This window comes from Muntiacus reevesi, chromosome 10 (genome assembly GCF_963930625.1).
Source record: "Muntiacus reevesi chromosome 10, mMunRee1.1, whole genome shotgun sequence".
Lineage (NCBI taxonomy): Eukaryota > Metazoa > Chordata > Mammalia > Artiodactyla > Cervidae > Muntiacus > Muntiacus reevesi.
The window spans coordinates 31,743,541-31,764,520 of NC_089258.1; the positions used below are offsets into that span (position 1 = coordinate 31,743,541).

Here is a 20,980-nt window from a genome sequence, read left to right on the forward strand (position 1 = left end):
AACGAGGTCCTACTGCATAGCATGGGGGATTATATTCAGTGTCCCGTGAAAAGCCATAATGGTAAGGAATATGACAAAGAATATATGTATAACCGAGTCACTTGGCTGTACAGCAGAAAATAAACACAACACTATAATCAACTATACTTAAATTTTTAAAATATAAATACATAAAACTATTATATATAGAAAGGATAAATAACAAGGTCCTACTGTATGGTACACTGAACCATCTTCAATATCCTGTGGTCAACCATAATGGAAAAGAATATAAAAAAGTATATATATGTGTGTATATATAAAATATATTTTATATTTTTATAAAGACTATAAGATATATATATATAATTGAATCACTTCTCTGTACAGCAGAAATTAACACAACACTGTAAATCAACTATACTTGAATAAAATTTTTAAAAAGGTTTTTTGACACTTCAAAACCAAATAAATTTCTTGAAGGAGACACCAGAAAGACACAGCCATAGCAGCATGAAAGAATTTTAGACTTGGTGGGGAATGTTAAGTACAATCTGGTCCAAATTTCTCATTTTACAGAGTCCAAGGCCTAGTGAGGTTAAGTGAGCCTTCCAAATTCAGACAATCAGCAAGAGGCAGGAGCAGAATTAATTCCATGACAGACATGCATTCCCAACCACCACCACACAGACACAGCTCATTTATATTTTAACAAGCAAACTAAGACACAATGAAGTTAATTTCATTATCCTGTGACACCTACTTATATTTCTTTGGAGAGGGAAAACTATGATATATACCTTTATAAACTTTTATCATCTTACCCACATTCCATGGTCTTTTTATTACATTAAACATTAAATTCAAAAACAAAGTATTCCATAATCTGATTTTTTTAACAAAGTATCTTCAATTTTTCATGTATTTTCACAGCCTTTGCACATGTCATTTATTAAAAATCAGTACATATATCATATTATGTGTTACTCATTTGCCATTATGTTGGGGCAACTTGCATGCTGCTGTATTATTTTTATAATTATTTGAGAAGATAATAATACCTATATAGATATAATACTCTATTCAGGTCACATACTTAATTTCACTATTTACCTACTGTATAAATCTGATTTTTGTTTCCTTTTTTAACAATTATAGGAAATAATACAATTAATGAATCTGTAACATTTTTCTAAATATAATATTTCTCTTCTTTTGAATGATTCTCTTAGGATAAAGTCCCAGAAGATTCAGATAAAAAAAGACTCTAAATATTTTAATGATTCATTACCTACTACAAACTGCTTTCCAAAAATTATTTCAACTTACCGTGTCAATCAACAGGGTATAAGCATAGCAGTTTCAACAGAAACTTAAATGGAGTAATCAAATGTTACACAATTTTATTTACCAGCTGGCATACTACTGTTTTATTGTGCATGATCTGATTTCTTATCTACAATTTTTTCCATGAGTCTATTTATTATACGTATTTTCTCCAGTGTATATTAAGACCTATTCAGTATTTCTTTTCACGGGACCTGATTTTCATATTAATCATAATACCTACATATCCTTTATTAAAAGCCATCTTAAAGAATTTTAGAGGAAGAATCAAAAATGAGTAACTTTTGGGTTTTGACATTTCTCTTAACATTATTTCTTTAACCTAAACAAAGGTCTCAGTTCTTATGGTAATTATCCTTATCCATTCCAATTTTAAACTGCTTCTCCAAACAGCTTTTCCTCTTTGCCTTATATAGAATTCTGCTCCTCAGCAAACTGTCTTTCATACAAATTAGGTATATTTCACAATCTCATAAATTGAATGCCTCATTACGCAAAAGCTGGAACGAACATGTGCTGAGCAAGCTTTTAGAAGTCTAGCATCTTTCAGTGTTTAAAGTTTGAAGGGGGAAGGGGCTCACCTTTGCTTGCTTTTTAGCTCCAGGTCTGCTGCGGTGGCTACGCTGTGGCGTGTGTCACTAGAAGCAATCACCAGGTGGAGAACAGCTTCCAGCTCAGGCACCTGCTCAGCTTCTATGAATTTCACTATACCCAATTTGCACTGTGGATAAACGAAGGGAAGGAAAAACAGCGATGAGAGAAACAAAGACCACCACCCTGAAGTATCTGTTTAACATATTACTGTGGTCATAAGCCAAAGATTAACAGGACAGTAGCCACTCCTATTTAGCCTTACACTGTGCCAGGGACCATACTAAACCATACATATTCATGATTTCATTTAAACCTCACAATGAAATGAGTATCACTATACCCATTTTTTTGATACAAAAACTGAGGCAAGGCTGAAAAGATTAAGACATTTAATAAATGATAAAGGCACAATCCAAACCCAAGTCTCTCAGACTCCAAGGCCACTATGATACAAAGCCTTCCTATCTGGGTGAAAAGCCTCTCTAAAATGGTGACGCCTTGAACTGAAGTCCAAATCTGGAGCCTCTGGGTGTGGTACCTCAGGAGTGAAGTACTCCATGGATTCTTGTGACAGTTCAAAAAGAAATAACACTCACAGTCCATGGAGCTCTATTCTACTGCTAACATACTAACTCTGCCCTCTATACTCTTACATACTGAAAACAACATGATTTCAAACATATGCCAGAATTTCAAATGTAAATAAAATTCTAATCAAACAGTATTCAATCTAACTGGCTAAAATGAAGCACAGACTGAAGAAGAGATTCTTAGATTCTGCTAAGAACTTCATGCAACATGAAGCAGCTATGAATTTCACTACAAATGACTGCATTTAGGATAAACACACCTGAAAAATGAAATGTTACCTTTAAAATCAGTTACATAATAGCTCTCATGTATATGAAACAGGACTGATAAAGTTTACAATTATTAATGCTAAATGACAAAGGATGCAACTTTAAAAGGCAGACAAACGGACCATAAAAATGCCTGCCTCCCCTCTGTGTGTTCAATACAACTGACTTTTTGCAATAGGAGCTACAACAGAGAAGATGCAAGCATTTACTGCAGCTGAGAGTGTCACTACATAAAGATTCACAGAAAAAGTGTGCAAAGGAAACTGAGAACAATACTCATGTCTAGGAATGGGAGACTAGTTTAAAACATGTGATTTATGCATTATTTGATACAGACATTTAAAAAGACATTATTTTAAAACCTGACATATTGTTTAAAAAATGAAGGTCAAACAGTATATAACATATATAAAAATGTAATGTGTAAAATTACATTTGTGTACACACACATGTATATAGAGTAGGTGAAAGGTGAATGACAAACTAGGGTGGTGGTATTCCAAGTAATTTTTAATTTCCTATTATGATGTTCTATATTATTTGAGTATTTACACTATCACTAACACTATCATGTGAAAAAAAAAAGCTGTTTTATCTGAAAGAAAAAATGTAAAAAACAAAAGGAATATTTAAAAATTAGAGGAAAACAGCTTTCATCCTTGAAACCAAACTCTTCAAGCCTCGACCAAGAAACGGACAAAAGGCATACAGAAGCCCTTAGGAATTAGCAAATAATGACCAATGTAAGATTACCATTTAATGTTAACAGTGATTTTCCAGCACTGAGAGCTTTAGCGCTCAGAGAGACCTAGATGCAAAGCCTCCTACTAGGAGTGAGACTGTGGTGAATCTCCAAACTCAGTTCTTTTTACAAAATGGAACCAATAATTTCTATGCCTTGTCAGTTCTGCTGTGAGGATTAAATGAGATAATGTATTCAAAGTACTCAGTATAGTGCCTGTCACATAGATCACACTTAAAAGAGGAGCTTCTGCTATTATTTACCTTTCTTTCTTTCTTTCTTATATCACAGTTTAAGAAGAAAAAAGATTTATAAAATATGAAGACTTAATCTATCACATAGAACCCTTGCTGAACAAATCATTCTATAAATTTGTGAGTGGCAAGAATGCCCACTTGAATTCTTCCCTTTCCTGGGAACACTATTTTGATCAGTGATCACTTACATTGCCAGAAAGAAAAGGACCAAATCATTTAGACTGCCATGGAGAGATAAAGGAAGGATTGGAAGACTAACCCATGTTGCTTGAATTCCAAAATAATTACATACTGATCTCATCTGTTCTTCCCTGAGGTGCCTGATGACACAGACACAGTGAGGCACCTTCTCTGTAGAGCACCAGTCTTTTTTAAAAGCTGCTCAGAGAACATCTGTGTCCTGTTTAAATCCAGAATAAAATTCTTAATGCCAATTTTTCAATTCCCAGGAAGAAATATAAAAGGGCGTCATGCTTTTTCCCCCACATGGTCACTTGTTCCTCACTTTACACAAAACGTACAGCCCTAAAAAGCTGAATAACATAAGATAACCAAAGCAGCTAAACATTAAACCTATAATTAAAAACTAAAATGAAAGAAGTTAAAGACATTCAATCTGTAAGTGGGCTGTATTTTATACGTGAAATATGGAAGCAACATTTGAAAAACTGAAGAGTTCTTCCCGCTCCTCCCTCTCCCTGGGGCTTTAACCAATAAATGACATGATGATGTGAGCATACTATATCAATCGCTCCTCTCAAATGTATTTCATTAGACAGCCTGAATAACTGGATTCTCGACACATGCTTCCATGGACTGACTTCAGAGGGGCCAGTGCAGGGTTAAGCTCCATATGAACACACAGTGTGTGATACCTGTTCCAACTGTTCAGGTGTCCAAGGGTTATCTCCAATAACTCGTTTAGCTGCATAAAAGCTCATTCCTGGGGGAGGCTGTGGTATTCCAGAACCTCCCCCACTATTTGAAGAAGAACCCTGTGCTGAAGATGAATTTTGGCGACTCTGGGATTCATTTAACACATATCTGGAAAGGAAATGGGAATTTAACCCCTCTATAAAAACACATACAAACACATGCATATGTAATACATTCAATTACATACTTTCCTCCCACAGAATTTTGTTGAAGAATAAACACTTGAAATTAAAATTTCATCATAAAGGAGAATTTTAAAGATAGGTATCTTTAAAAGGTATCTACATCCTCAGCAAATTAACCATTAGAGTATATCTGCTCAATCTGACTACAAATGAACTGTGACAGTTACCAATAATGAATATAAACATTCTGTTCACTCTCAATCCATAAATTATTGTTTTAAAAGTCACTATGAACCCACTAGATTTTGTTGACTGCAATGAAAGTTAAAAAAAGGCTGTTGTTTTATACCCAAAGTAGAGAATAATTTTATATTCATTCCCATTTCTGCTCAATTCTACTTAAACTTCTTGTATCTCTCCATCAGAAAACCCAATGAAATCTCCAAACCACTTACCACACAAGCAAATAATGCCCCCAAAATGAAAAAATTCAAAAGGACCCAAAGAAGAAAAATCATAATAAGGACCAGTTTTTTCCATTATATGTTCAAAGCATACAGCTTCACAGATATTTATTATCATCCTATTTCATTTTTAGCTTCTATAGATTAAAAATAAGATTTCTGGTAAATTCATTTTGAACCAAATGTGCATTGGTGCAAATGAACCAAAATGTTCATTTTGAACATTTAAACCTATTAAAACATTTCTCATCTATAAAATGAAAATTTTGATATAAATAATGATTCAAGTCCATTTGAAATCTAAAATTCTAAGCTGACAAATTCCCAGACTTGATATTAAAATATCCGTTATAATAACAGCATAGTAAACTATTACACATTACTATATATCATATTCATTTCATTCCTAAATTCATCTAATTTTTAAAAAACTTGTTGAAGAACCACTTTAATATCTGTATGTAAACAATGCAAATTCTCACTGGGAAGAAAAATGTGAGGGACCACTAGCTTGGGTACACTGTGTGCCTAAGTTAAATCTGGACTTCGAAGTTAGATTACCAAAGCCATCATCACCTGCCAATTCTGGCCGCCTCCTGATTTAACGACTATAAAGGGAGATTTTCGTTTACTTCTAAGTTACGGCAAGACTGGCAGTGCACAGGAAGCAAACCAATCAATTACTGAACAGCTAATATTGTACAGACTACCATCCCAAACACCAGGCAGAGGAACAACAGGAGGTGTAAGACCGAGTGTCTGCCGACTGGAGCAAGCTGAGAAATAACACAACACACGCAGCAGCAGAGGATGTTACCAGATGACAAAGAAACCGCAGGGAAGTAAGAGACGCGACACAAGATCCACGGGAGCTGCCCTGGCGGCTCAGCTGGTAGAGAACACGCCTGCCAATGCAGGAGACACAAGAGATGTGGGTTTGATCCCTGGGCCGGGAAGATTCCCTGGAGAGGAAATGGCAACCCGCTCCAGTATTCCTGCCTGTAAACCTCCACGGACTGAAGAGCCTGGTGGGCTACGGTCCATGGGGTCACAAAGAGTCAGACACAACTGATTACACGCATCACAGAGCTAGTGGAAGGTCCAGAAAATAAAACCGCAAACAAATGGGAGAGGAGAGAAAGTGAACAGCGTCAACTCTCTTGTGGCCGAGGGAGGGACAGACGATGGGGAGCCCCACATGCCACGCTCATGGTGTAGAGTACCGAAGAAGCGCAATGGAAGCCGTATTTTAGAAAAGTATCTCTGGCAGCAGGACAACCTAGAAAATGAGCAGCCCGGAAGCAAATCACCATGTGGGCACTAGACCAGGAAGCTGAGCCGGAGCAAACAGCTCCTGACTTCAAAGAGCTCCCAGTCGAGCAGGAGGGAGGGACGTGTCAACACCACGCTAGGAACTCCAGTGGCACCAGAGATGGTGCTCAGTGTGATGCGGACAAGGACGAGAGTCCTGTGCCTGGGCAAGGGGCTTACGTCTGAGACAACAGAGCTGATGTCTAAGCTCCTCTCTGAGGCTGTTTCAAAGTGACTTTTTCGGCTGTCGTTTCTCGCTGTTGTCTTTCTTTCCTTCTTCCTTTCTTTTGTGGTGGGGAGGCATTCTAAGCAGAGGGAACTGTATGCTCTTAAAACAAAGACAGGCCATGCAATGCACAAGTACATGGAATGACTGGAAAATGTCAGCCCAAGGATTCTGAGGTGTAACCTGGTAAGATCTGCATTTGAAAAATCAGGAAACTGCGGCAGTGTAGACAGTAATGAAGAAGCGCAGCTGGTGAGAAAGACGTGAAAAGAGGTTAAAAGAGCCAGACCTAGAAGGCAGCAGTGGGAATGATTCCGGGGCACATGGAGGCAGTGGTGGGGGGTTTTATGGAATTGACATGGAAGCAGCCAGGAAGAGAAAGCTGGAGGCAACTTATGATTGTATGTCTACATGGCTAAGAGAATCACTGATGTAATTAAAGGAGAGAAACTACGTTTACTGGGAAAGATTGATTTCAGCGTGGATGGGTCAAGTCTGAAGGCACCAAGGCAGCTCCAGGCCGTTAAGATCAGTAAGCAGTGGGGCTGGAGTTTAGGAGAAGTCAGGCCTGCACCAAAGCGAATCTCAAGACACACTCATCTTCACGTGAAACTTGAATCACTGAAAAGAGTACTGGACTCTACACAGTAAAAGCAGTCAAGAACAAGCTCACTTGTTTTGTTTTGCTTTACTTACCCATAAGGCATCAAAAGGACATCTAGCATGAAGTCCAAAAGCAGCTGCACAGTCTTTGGTTTCTCAGCAAGATTAAACGGAGAAGCTGATTTTGATGATTCAACAGGGTATTTCATGTGAAAAAGGGTTGGTATTAAAAGATGCATTAAGCTGAAAAAACAATTACATTTATTGCAACTATTTAAAAATAAGGGTTTTTTATACATGCAAATAACAGACAAAACAACAAAAAATCACATGACAAAAAATAGCAATCGTAGCAAGGACCATTTATCTTCAAAATTACTCATTTACAAAGTCTAGGGACTGGCCTAGATTTCATTCTTATTTCTTTCTTATTGAAAGCTCAGTATATTGAGTGATAAGTGACATTTTAGCCAACCTGACTCATCACAAAAACACCCTGAGAAAAATGTATATAATTTGAGCTCAATATTAGTATCTATTACCACAAGAGATTTAATATGAAACCTTAGGTAAAGTTCAACTGATGACATGTCCTGTCGATCATTGTTTTCCCTTTTCATATTTAATTAAAAATTAAGTCATTCTAAAGCTAAAGAAATTAAACATCAATCATGTCAATATTTGGAATATAATATTAAATTTCCACTATGTGAATTTAAGTAACACAGCTTCAGTAATTCCTTCTTTCACTATACCTGTTGCTATGAAAACAATTTCAAAAAGCACTTACAATGTCTATTAATTTTACTTGTAGGAGGTCTTTCTGCACCAGCTACCACAAGAACACAGCCCTCTGCACCTTGTTATCCTGTTACATGTGTGCACACAGTCATTAAAGGGATCCTAACACACGCTCCCCTAAGAAAAATTTTTTTTACTTGTAAATGTGAGCATTAAGATTTTTAAAAACTGTTTATGCTCTAAAAAGCGAACTGAAAACATGATTTAACTCTTTCCTCCACAGCTTCTCTTCATGTTTCTCACCACAAGGCTAGGATACAGAACTTTTGGGCTAAATTGAGAAGCGAAGGATGATAGTCTAAACCTTTTCATCTCTTCAATTCCCACATGAATACAAACGAATAATCAGTTTCTTAAGAAAACTGCTCTGAAGCTTTATGTCCTCCGAGAGAGAAAGGTTTGATGAAAAGCATATTAGAGCTCTAATTTTTGCAATCACGAGCTCTAATTTTTGCAATCAAGAAAATCAGTTGCTTCAAAATAAATGACCAAACTGAAAATGCATTTAGATTGAAAAAAATGTTAACAGTTCTATACAGTTTCCCATATGCTCACAAGATATTTTATAATTTACAAAATTAACCAAACAGTCATGTTGAGGTAACGCAGCAACGTCAGCTGAAAGAGTTCAACTCAAGCCTCTGTATTTGGCCGGGTGAAACCAGACGTGTGGATCTGTTTTTCAGCGGCCACACTGACTCTCCGAGGTGGGAACCAGCTAACCGGGGACAGCATACCTGTCCTGCTGGGGCTGAGGCTTTCCTTCCATGGCAGTAAGAAGCGTAGGAGCCAGCTCACACTGTTTCTCCACCGGCAGCCGAGGATAGCCCATCTTAACATAAATTATAGTAAAATTCTGATGCAGTGAGAGAAAGGCAAGTTAGTATAAAAGAAATATTCAAGGATTTCAACAAAAACATATGGCTGACAACCTAGGTAATTATCTTATAATGAAGAAACTGAATCCTCCTTCCTCATGCTTATTGCCTGTTTATTACAGCCTGGCCAACCAGTCTGTCTCAGGAAGAACTCCAGCCCCACTTACTCAAAATGCTTACTTTAAGATGGGCTTCACAGGAGGGCGCATGACCTAGTCTACAGCATTTAAACATACATCAAATCATCATGCTGTACGCCCTAAACATATACAACTCTCTTTGTCAGTTATATTTCAATAAACCTGGGGGCAGGGGGGGAATTAGATACTCACACGTGCAGTAACTTTTCACTGAAAAGAAAAAAGTCATCCTTTGACCTACCTACACTGAGGTACTACACACCAGTATCAGATCTCCCAGTTTGTTACATTAATCCTTTCAAGCTAAGAGGAGGCCCTTTCAAGCTAAGAGGAGGTTCCAGGCTGTCATTTCCCAGCTGGTCAATTACTAAAATAACCTCAGTACATGTGGCACTGTGGTTCCTCACTCCAACACCTGACCAATGGATGATGAAGCAAGTGGGAAGTGTGTGAGCATCACTACCAACCATGTAAATGCCTCATTGTAAGCAAACCCATGAATGCATATCCAGATTTACACATAAGATAGAAATTTGCTTTTCTGAAGGACTTTAGAACGGCCTTCGTAAAACTGTTCCTTTAAAGACATCCTATTTGGCAGTTGTGCTGGCACGCACTGTTCCCATCTGCTTAGAGGAAGACACGTGTATAAGCGAGCTGTATGCCCACAGCAGGAACAGACAAGATGTCTGGGCCAGTAGGTGGCTCCAAAGGTTTGGAATCCAGATGTTAGATAAGACCCAGTAGCTTCTGCCTCAATGCCAGGAACCACAAGGACGAGGAACAGAACATCATCTGCCATTACATAGCATCAATATGTTTTACATTTCATTTTCATGAGAGAACATTTAATAGGAATATTTCTTACCAGCCCCAGTTTACTCACTTTTAAAAAGAGTACCTTTCTAAATATATAATATATATCAAATATATTATTTTTAGTTCAGCCTTCCTATCTCTTCCTGTCTTTTAACCTTTTTTCCTTCTTCTATCACCCTTTATTCTATGCTACATAACCCTTCTCTTCCTATTCATACCAACGTCTCATAATCTTTTACTAAGAATCATTCTTTTATATATCAACATACCTGACACATCACTCCACCAACATTGCTTCGCCCTATGTAAAACGGCCACGCATTAACCTGTTCCTACCATTTCCTCCAGATCAATACTCAATGGAAAAACAGTGTGTTCATCTGAAGAAAAACATCTCATGTTTTATTTAGAAACAATCTAAGATGAAATTCTAGTCTGGCCAACATACTGATAACATCTACAAAACACTATGAAAGCAATCTTACTGTAAGTCAGACGGTACTCACTGTGACAAAGGAGACTGCCGCGGGGTCCTGGTACTGAACCAGCAGCGTCTCCACTGGGAGCTGTATCTTGGGGCGGCTTTTTATGCGCTTATTCAGATGGACCAACAGCTCCATTACCTAAAATAGAGGAAGGCATGAACTGAAATTCTTGATCATATTTTAAAAACAAATTCATTTCTCAACTATTACCTATTTTACTTTGTTTCTTGTAAAGGATGTAAATTTGGCATCCCAGAAAAGGAGTATAGAATATTGGAATCTTGCCCCAAAATGCTATCCCCAAGAATCCATATACCAGAATTTTACTAGGCAATGCATTTCACAATGTCCTTTAAGTTAATTAAAGCTGAGGTTCCACAGAGGCCTGTACTGAGCCACAGTCCCCCAGAAGATGGTGAGCAAATGACTGCAACACACCATGCTACAGACTGAATATCCGTGTCTCCCAAAATTCGTAGAGCAAATCCCTAATCCCCACTGTGATTTGGAGGTAATTAGGTTTGGATGAGGTCATGAGGGTAGAGTTCCCATGATGGGATGGATGCCCTTATAAGGAGATGAAGATATCAGAGTTCTTCCTTTCTCTGTCATCTGAGGATAAAGCAAGAAGACAGCCCTGTGTAAACCATGAAGAAATTCCAAGCAGAAGGTCAGTTATAAGTAGGAACAAGAGGTCTAAACGAACACGGTGCACGGTATCTGACTGAAACATACACTGGTAAGAGATAAAAGTGGGGCTTAGATTATAAAAGGATTTGGGTAAAATGCTGAGAAGTTTTTACTTTATTCTGAAGATCATCTGATTCTATTGAAGAGTTTAAAGTAAGTAATACCAAGCTTCCTCTCCTTTACATGGGAAAAGACAGCAGAGATCGAGGTCAACAAGCAACAATTCTCATGGGAAGAAGGGAAGCTAGAGGCTCATGTCTAACGACCCCAGTCTTACTGTAAAAGTGGGATAACACCACTTAATCTAACTAAGAAAAGAGCACTGAGATATAAGATTTTTACAAAGCATTAACTAAAGACTCAAGAATTTAAAATGAGACTATTCCAGAGGGCACAGCTTACACTATTCTCCATCATTTCTGAAATCTGAGCTCTAGCTTCAAAGCAAGTATTAAGGAGAGTTTATAGGGATATTCACAGCAAAAGTTCATTTATTTACAGCCATCATGAAATAAGTGCATTTTAAGAATAACAAATCTAATAATATTCATTAAACAAGTGATAATAATAATCATAAAATAGCTGACATTTATCAAGCAGTTTCCACGCAGAAAAGCACTTTGCCTGCCTTGTCTCATCTGATTCTCAAAACCACTGGGAGAGGTGCTATTATCACTCCCATTTGATCGAGGAGACAGCAAGAGGCACAGTCAAGATCTGACTCCAGGATTCGTATTTTTAACCTTATAAGACACACTGACAGTTGAGCTCAATTCATCTAAAGTGTCTGTCACTGTGAGACACTCTCAGGACCCTGGGACTTTGCAAAGACCGAGAATTCTACATTACCATGCTTACCTCACCCAACCTCCTGCCCATCCAGATCTGTGATTCAGCTGGATGACAGGGGGAAAAATCAGGAGACAGGCCAAAGGAAACAGACCTCCTCCGACAATCTAAGCTAGGCTGATTCCTATAAGGACCCAATGGAAAATCATCACTGATGGAGATAAACAATCGTGCCCAGAATTACATACTCTCTCTTATTTATCACAGTTTTAAAATTTTAAGTCAATTAATTACTTAATTTTCTTCTAGTAATATTATCACCTTAAATATTGATTCACTTTCCAAATTTGATTATCTACTGCCTGAAACCCTTTATAAACTCATAAAAACCAAGACATCCACTGAACCAGTCCTTCCCCCAGCTAAAATCAACAACAGTTAACCTCTGTCAGTAAGTCTCCAGAATTATTAGTCATGGGTGTATAATATTTTGTCTCTGTCAGTTCTTATTACTCATTCATTTAAATTCATTTGCACATTAGTAAGCTTTTTAATGGAAGTTTAACATATAGCTGAAGAGCAAAGTTAAGAATGTGTATGGTTTAATAAACTTTCACAAAGGAAACACACATTTTTGTAATACCAGAAGTACAGAGTTCCTGCACCCAACTCACTAGCGCCTCTTCCTGACTTCTAATACCAGATTTAAATGTATATCAACAGAATAGGATGAACTCAGTGTTTTTCATTCTGTATTATATCTGATTTTCATCCATGTTGTTGTTCACAGTAATGGTTCACTTTCACTGCTCTACTAGGAAGAAAACCAGAATGTATCCATTCTCCTCCATCATGATAGATATTAGATTATTTCAAGTTTGGACCATTAGGAATAATTACAATGAACATTCTTAGTTATGTCTTTTGGTGCACAAGTATAAACATTTTTATTGTAATAAACCCAGAACTGGAAATGCTTGGTCATGAAGTATACATATGACAAACCTTACAATTTCAAGCAGTTTTCCAAAGTGGTTATACTAATTTACACTCCCACCAGCAGTGGTCAGTTTTAATTTTATGTAAAATAGAATTCTACATAACATATCTCATTTTCCTTAAAACAGGAAATGTACTCTAATGATATGTCAGTAGAAATCTAAAACTTATTTCTCTTGTGAATTCCCTGCTGGTCCAGTGATTAAGACTAGGAGCTTTCACTGAGATGGCCCAAATCCAATCCCTGGTCGGGAACTAACTCCTAGTTTCATTGACTATAAATCTTTACATGCTGAAACCATTTATACATAAGTTTTTACTAAAAAATACTCTGCTTTTATATGAGTCTTATTTTTATGATTAAAAAAAGGTTTAATGTTTGTAACTGCATTCTAGATTTGTGACAAATATCTATATCTTTTATTAACAATTACATAATAACCAAAAGTCCAATTATTATATTGGTTCTATTTGCAAAAGGTACAAGTACAGGACTACACAAATCAAGAAAGTCTGACCAGATAGCCATATTTCAAAATAATTAAAAATCTGACCCAGTATCTAGTACTTCAAAACAAATAAAAGGAAAACATACATCAAGCCTCCACCACCTGGAGTCAAAATAGAGTGAAAGTCACTCAGTCGTGTCCGAATGTTTGCAACCCCATGGACTATACAGTGCATGGAATTCTCCAGGTCAGAATACTGGAGTGGCTAGCCTTTTCATTCTCCAGGACATCTTCCCAACCCAGGGATCGAATCCAGGTCTCTCACACTGAAGGCGGATTCTTTACCAGCTGAGCCACTAGGGAAGCCCGGAGTCAAAACAACATGCAGGCAAATTATGTTACTGCTCTCAGCCATTCTTTCATCCCCACCTCTCAGTCACTGACCCTTCATGTACTGAATTTACTTTCACACGTTAAGTGAAAGAATGAACATGTTTGCTGTCAAATGGAGGCAAAGCCTGGCAGAAACTACTTAGTCTGGGGTTATCTCTCATGTGTCACAAAGCTAATTATTTAGCTTCTCTGAGCCTCAGCTTTTTCCTCGATAAAATGGGAATAACATGAGCTTCTATACCCTGAAGAGCTGTTAAGTAAGTTGTAATGAATTGAGAGACAATAACCACATAGGCATTTAATGCTTTGCATTATTATCATTTTCAGAACCACTTTTCCTCATCTGCAGAAATCAAATGATAACGCTTCACAGGCCATTGTGAGGATTAAATGAAAATATATGTCAGAGTCTAGCACACTGCTTAGAATGTAAACAGGTATCTCAGCTGTTAAATCTCTTTTCCCTTAGGCCAGAAGTTTCCACACGTACTTAACAGCAAAACCTCTCTATCAACAGAAATGATATGCAAAAAAAGCAAATAAAATCGATATTTTATAATATAAAACACAGTTCACAATAATTATATCTTTAATACTTTATTCTATTTTGCTGCTTTTTAAAATTATAATAGAAAAACCCATTTATTACAATAGATCAAAAAAAGTCATAATCATCCCTTTTCCCTAGTCCACTCACAGCCACTCGAAGACACCAGTGTTAACAGTCCACTGTTCTTCCTCACATCTTTCTCTGCAGTCACATAAACTTCTACAAACATATTTACATCTTTAGATTTTACTTCTTTACTTTTTACAAAAATGAGCTATATATCATTAACATCAGCAGAGAGTCCGCTTTGCTTCCAGTTAAAAATATATAAGCTTCTTAATTTAGACCTAACTCATTCTTTGTTAATAGTTGCACAATATTCCACAGAAATCAAAGTTGTTTTCAAAAAATCACCTGTACTACTCATCACTCAAAGTAAATACATGTTCACATATTTCCTTCAAGCTCTTTGTAAAAAGGTTAGAAAAAGTCACCAATAGATCAAAGTCAGCATTATTTGGAATATGAGAAGAAAACCAAAGGCAAACTTCCAAGGAAGAAACTCCAAAGGTCCTTTTTCAAATTATCAAGTTTCTAAAAACCTGACATGCTACACAATGAAATATAAAAATGAAATATTTTTTCCTGAATTCTACAGCTTGAAAAACAAAGAAGAAAGCTATGACTTCTTTGGAAAAGATCTTTAACATACATATATTTATTGACAAATATCTTGGAGAACACAGAGGAGGCAGTGAGAGAACAAGTGTAAAAAGTAAACTGAGGAAAAAAGGCAGATATTGCTTAGAATTCTAACAATAGTAAGTGATTCAAAGTTTCAGACAGGATCCAACCACAAAACAGCTCACCAGATCCTCAGTGCTTTCTAAAGAAGTAAGAAATAGAAGGGCAGAGGGAGAGGGAAGAAATCTGATCAAGATAAAATAATTTATTTGCTGGTAACTGAGTAAAACATTTTGTTTATGCAGATACAAATTAATGATTGAAATGTTAAGAATGTGGATACACTGGCCTGATTAATCATTATATTAAAACAATACAGGTGATCAAAGGCCTACATAGAAAATGTGTGGCAGGATGAGAAGGTAAGGAGAAAAGGGAGAGATGGAGAGACTGAGAACAGATCAAGTGATGAGCAAGGTTAATAACCAGAACAACCGAGGTAAAATGCCCTCAATCCAAACCTCAAAAAAAAAGAGAAAGTGACATGTCAACTATATTGATGAAGAGATGCAGCCAAAGTAAATAGAGTTAAACTGATCAGCTGAGCCAAAGATTGACCAATCAAACCTACATGGAAGGAAAACTGGTTACAATACTCATCTCGGAGGAGAGGTATTGGGGCAAGAAAAAAATCTTAAATGGCATTTAAAAGATAAGAAACGTATGTAGCATATTATAAATTACTAAGAAAGACAAGATCTTCAATTTGTGCACCAAAAGCCATCCAGGTGAAATTATTAAAAAGAAAATCAGAATAATTACAACAGCAGCAGGAGACTGTAATTCACTATCAGTTTACAACAGGACTAGAAGACAGGCTTCTCAAGAAACAAGAGCACAGTGTGGAGTGGCCTCTCCACACACTGAGCTCCCACATTCTACATAAAGGAACTATTTTTTTTAATCTTATGAATAGTTTTTATGAACATCAGAAATTACATACTTGAAAAGATTAGAGCATTTGCTCACTTTGGTTTCCAATCAGAATGCAATAAAACGATGCAAATTTTACACAATTTTGAAACTAAAAACAATATTCTTATAAACTGTCAAGTCAAAAATAAAATAACCTAAAACTGCTCATCAGTAGAACAATGGGGTATAAGTGAAAGTCAAAGTCACTCATTGTGTCTGACTCTGTGTGACCCCACGGACTAGAGCCTGCCAGGCTACTCTGGCCATGAAGTTCTCCGGGCCAGAATACTGGAGTGGGTAGTCTTTCCCTTCTCCAGAGGCTCCTCCCGACCTAGGGATCGAACCCAGGTCTCCCACAAAGCAAGCAGATAGATTCTTTACCACCTGAACCACCAGGGAAGCCCAAGAAAACTGGAACGGGCAGCCTATTCCCTTCTCCAGGGGATCTTCTCGACCCAGCAATCGAACCGGGGTCTCCTGCATTGCAGGCAAATTCCTTACCAGCTTAGCTACAAGGGAAGCCCAAGGAGTATAACCAAAATAGTAATCAAAAAGAAATCCTCAAGCTGAAGCCATTTTTGGTTCTGTTTCTTTCTTTTTTTTTAATCTGACTTTAAACAAGTGACAAGCATGCCAAGTTTCACTTTCGTCTATAAAATGAAAATCATATTTATACCTCACGTGATCTTGTGAGGATTTAAGTTATTAGCATTTTTCCTGGCACATAATAACCTTTATCATTCCTGTATAAACTGAAATCTTACGTGAGAAAAATATACTAAAGTAAAACAAAAAAAGGAATAATTTGAATACAAATAGAAGAAAAATACACTTTTAAAAAAATCTAAAAGCTGTTTTTTGAGACTCCCCTGGTAGTCCTTGGTTAAAAATCTACCTTACAATGCAGAGGACGAGGGTTCAATTCCTGGTCAGGGAACTAAGATCCTGCATCCCCCAGAGCAACTTAAGCTCAGGTACCACAACTAGAGAGAGTCTGCCTGCAGAACCACTGAGCCTGTGCACCACAACGGAAGATCCGGCGTTGATGCCAACGAAGGTCTGACGCATTCAAAGAAACAAACAAGTACTTTTTTTAAAAAAGACTGCAAATTCTTTTTAAAAAGGTGTTTTCTCTCCTTTAAAAAAAAAAAATGGTAGGAACAAAAAAAGTAGAAACGAGAATGGAATTTCTCCACTTGAATGGTAAAAGAATATTAAGAGAAACAGTATGACAGAGGTGAACAATATACAACCGAACATATAGATGGTTAGAGATAAATGATTTTCTATAAAAGATAAAAACACGGAGAAGGAAAAGGGAACCCACTCCAGTACTCTTGCCTGAAATACCCCATGGATGGAGAAGCCTGTAGGCTACAGTCTATGGTAGGCCACAGTCTATGGGGTTGCAGAGAGTCAGACATGACTAAGCTACTTCACTTTCACTTTCAGACAGCTTATTAGAAAGCAGAGACATTACTTTGCCAACAAAGGTCCATCTAGTCAAACCTATGGTTTTTCTAGTAGTCATGTATGGATGTGATAGTTGGACTATAAAGAAAGCTGAGCACTGGAGAATTGGTGCTTTTGAACTGTGGTGTTGGAGAAAACTCTTGAGTCCCTTGGACAGCAAGGAGATCCAACCGGTCCATCCTAAAGGAAATCAGTCCTGAATATTCATTGGAAGGACTGATGCTGAGGCTGAAACTCTGATACTTTGGCCACCTAATGGGAAGAACTGACTCATTTGAAAAGACCCTGACACTGGGAAAGATTGAGGGCAGGGGGAGAAGGGGACGACAGAGGATGAAATGGTTGGATGGCATCACTGACACAATGAACATGAATTTGAGCAAGCTCCAGGAGTTGATGATGGACAGGGAAGTCTGGCGTGCTGCAGTCCATGGGGTCGCAAAGCGTTGGACACAACTGAGTGACTGAACTGAACTGATTATTTATAATCATTGTAGAAAACAGGAAAATATATTTAGGAAGCTGTGTCTTCTGTACATTGAACGTTTTAACCTGCTTGGAATCTTATGAATGCATAATGTTGACTTTTACTTTTTCCATTTGGCATGAGTTCATGCAAGCCCATTGTGTCATTAATAATTTTAGGTCTCTAGATGCACTGAGAGCTTTCCATTTTTGTTTGTGAGAATATATGAACTAGAAGCTGTGGGGAGATCCAGTGGTTTCCCACTGAAACTACTCAGTCTGGATCTAGTCAAAATAAAACTCACTGAAGTCATCAACATGAATCTTTAAAGTGATGGAAAAACATTTAGGTAAATGTGAAAACTCTTCCTTTAGCTTTCAAATCCTGCTGTGCTGGGCTTAGTGATGTAAATTACAGTTCTGGTCCCATGGTTGTTTCCTCCCCTTGGTGGGTGGGAGCGGTGGAGCCTTCCCTGTTTGCTTTGCCTGCCTGACCCACTCAGAGTGAGACACAGCACAGCGACCACCTTGACAATTTAATGGGAAGAGTCACTGCTTCTATAATTATGTAGTTATATATAGAACACATTATGTCTGTCAAAGAAAATTGTTAATTTCTTAAAAAAAAAAAAAAAAAAACACAAGGAAACATAAAAATCCTAAGTAAATAAGTTTAAAAAAAAAAAATACCTTACTGAAAAAAAATACTCAGCCTAGAAGCCTAGACTGACACAAAAACTTCCTCCTTTCCTCTGCTGTCTCCCCTGCAAGTCTTTCTCCACCCCACAGCCAGAGCGACGGTGTCACTGTCACCAGCACCCTTGGCAAACTGCCGCTGGACTCCCCACGCTGACCTCCCACCCCTTCCTCCCATGCGCTGGGGGCAGCACTGTGGCCCTCTTCAGCTCCCTGCCAGCCTTACACTCAATTCCAGCTCCAAATCTCTGCACAGGGCCTTCTCTGCCCTTACTGGTCTCCCATTTCTGCGCCTGGCTATTTTCTACACATCGCAGAGGCCTCCCTTACACCCTACATTTAACTTAAATCAAGTCCCCAAATATATTCTTTCATAGGATCCTTTTCCATCTTAACACCGACTGCAATTTTAACTCTATACTATTTGCCTGATGGTTTAATACTGGTCTCCCTAACTAGACGTTTCTTTCCTTCACCAAGGTCCTGCTAACACCTGGCATATAAAAGGTACTCAGCAAATATTTGCCAAGTGAATGATGAGACTAAATAAGGAGACAGAAACCAACGTATGAAGGCCTTTTATATCCTGCTATTCTGAGGGTAAGAAGAGGCCATAGGAGAGTTTATAGGAAAATGACATAAACACATATCTATCTCAGCAAAGCAGTTATTAACAACGGGCATGTCAAATATTAATATATGACAAGAATGTCCTATTCCTTCCTGTAAACAGAACAGACATTCTTAAAAGATACTCCTTCTCCACTGAACTCAAACTGGGCCTCAAAATCCCTCTCAGGGCAGACCTCCAGGAAGGTCACTGCAAATCAATTAGAGTGGCCCAAGGGATGAAATCTGATGATAGCTCAAAAACCCAAAAGTCTAGTATAAATACACGGGAAGACTAATGAACTATTTTAAACTGAAGAGTCCAAATGTTTCCTGTAGAACATTAGGTTAAAAAAGAACATCTTGATGTCACAGTTATGCAACTTTTAGTATAGTTCTTTACAAAAATCCTAAAAGAGGAGCTATGCAAGAGTGCCTGGCTTTTAAAAACATCTCTTTTGCTTACCTTAAATTAAGCTCATATTCACTGTCATGCTTAGCTGCTCAGTTATATCTGACTCTTTGTGACCCCATGGACGCCATGGCCGCCCGTGGGATTCTCCAGGCAGGAATACTGGAGTGGGTTGCCATTCCCTTCAGGGAATCCCTGGAGGCTCGGGAATCCCTTTAAATTAAGCTCATATTCACAGCCAATGATTAAAGATTTTTGCACCCCTGATGCAAAGAGCTGACTCACTGGAAAAGACCCTGGTGCTGGGAAAGATTGAAGGCAAAAGGAGAAGGGGGGGGCAGCAGAGGATGAGATGGTTAGAGCGCATCACCAACTCAATGGACATGAATCTGAATAAACTCCAGGAGATAGTGAAGGACAGAGGAGCCTAGCGTGTTGCAGTTCATGTGGTCGCAGAGTTGGACACAACTTCGCAACTGAACAACCACCACTTATACTGGACTCAAGAGCATGGATTTTAGATCAGGCCTCCATACATTCCAGAACAATTATCTCAACTATTATCATCTAGTACTGATGCCAAGTTTATTGGAGCTAAAAGTAGCTGTGCTAAGCATTCCAAAGGTACTCTGAAATCATGGAAGGAGGTTATGGACTTACTGTCCATTTGTGAAAGGCCTTAACTGGGTTCAGGAAGCTAGATTTCGATAATGGAAACAGAAAACTCACTTCATAAAATACATCCATGTATTCCCCATTTAATCCCCCCGCAACAGCCCCAGCACACTTACCTTTTTGCGCACGCCTTCTTGGGTGCTGGATAGCTTGAGCAAAACAGGAGGAAGGAATTTAGATATGATATTCTGTAACTGCTCATCTGTTTCAGCATGTCCAAGTCGTAAAAAGACTCGTTCAAGCTGATCTATAACATAAAAAGAAAAAAGGAGAACTTAGCAAATCAAACAGGACCAAGACTAATCACTTTTCTTGCCTAATCCTTTTTTCTATATGCAGATCCTTCCGTCAGAACTTTAACCATAGCTAGCCCTGTATACGGATGATTTTGGCCCCACTGTGAAACAACACTAAAAAGGTTTACTAGCTAATTATACTGTCTTAGAACTGTCCTGACCTAGAGGTCATTTAACCTCTAGAAGGGAAGAAAACAAAGCTAAATTTCTCTGCTACTCACAAAACTATTCAGTGTTTCTAAAGGATGTGGATACCAG

At 37.9% G+C, this 20,980-nt stretch overlaps 1 protein-coding gene across 4 annotated transcripts in view; it reads right to left on the reverse strand.

Annotated features, from left to right (window-relative positions):
* The window catches only part of ECPAS (Ecm29 proteasome adaptor and scaffold), a 111,138-nt gene that overhangs the window by 65,655 nt on the left and 24,503 nt on the right, over window positions 1–20,980 (reverse strand). For all 4 annotated transcript variants that reach the window (XM_065947651.1, XM_065947650.1, XM_065947647.1 and 1 more), the window contains 6 exons: window positions 20,543–20,673; window positions 10,589–10,705; window positions 8,983–9,101; window positions 7,538–7,687; window positions 4,655–4,823; window positions 1,908–2,047 (listed from right to left, as the gene is read on the reverse strand). In XM_065947651.1, the coding sequence (XP_065803723.1) occupies window positions 1,908–2,047; window positions 4,655–4,823; window positions 7,538–7,687; window positions 8,983–9,101; window positions 10,589–10,705; window positions 20,543–20,673 (826 nt within the window). The remainder of the gene's footprint in view (window positions 1–1,907; window positions 2,048–4,654; window positions 4,824–7,537; window positions 7,688–8,982; window positions 9,102–10,588; window positions 10,706–20,542; window positions 20,674–20,980) is intronic.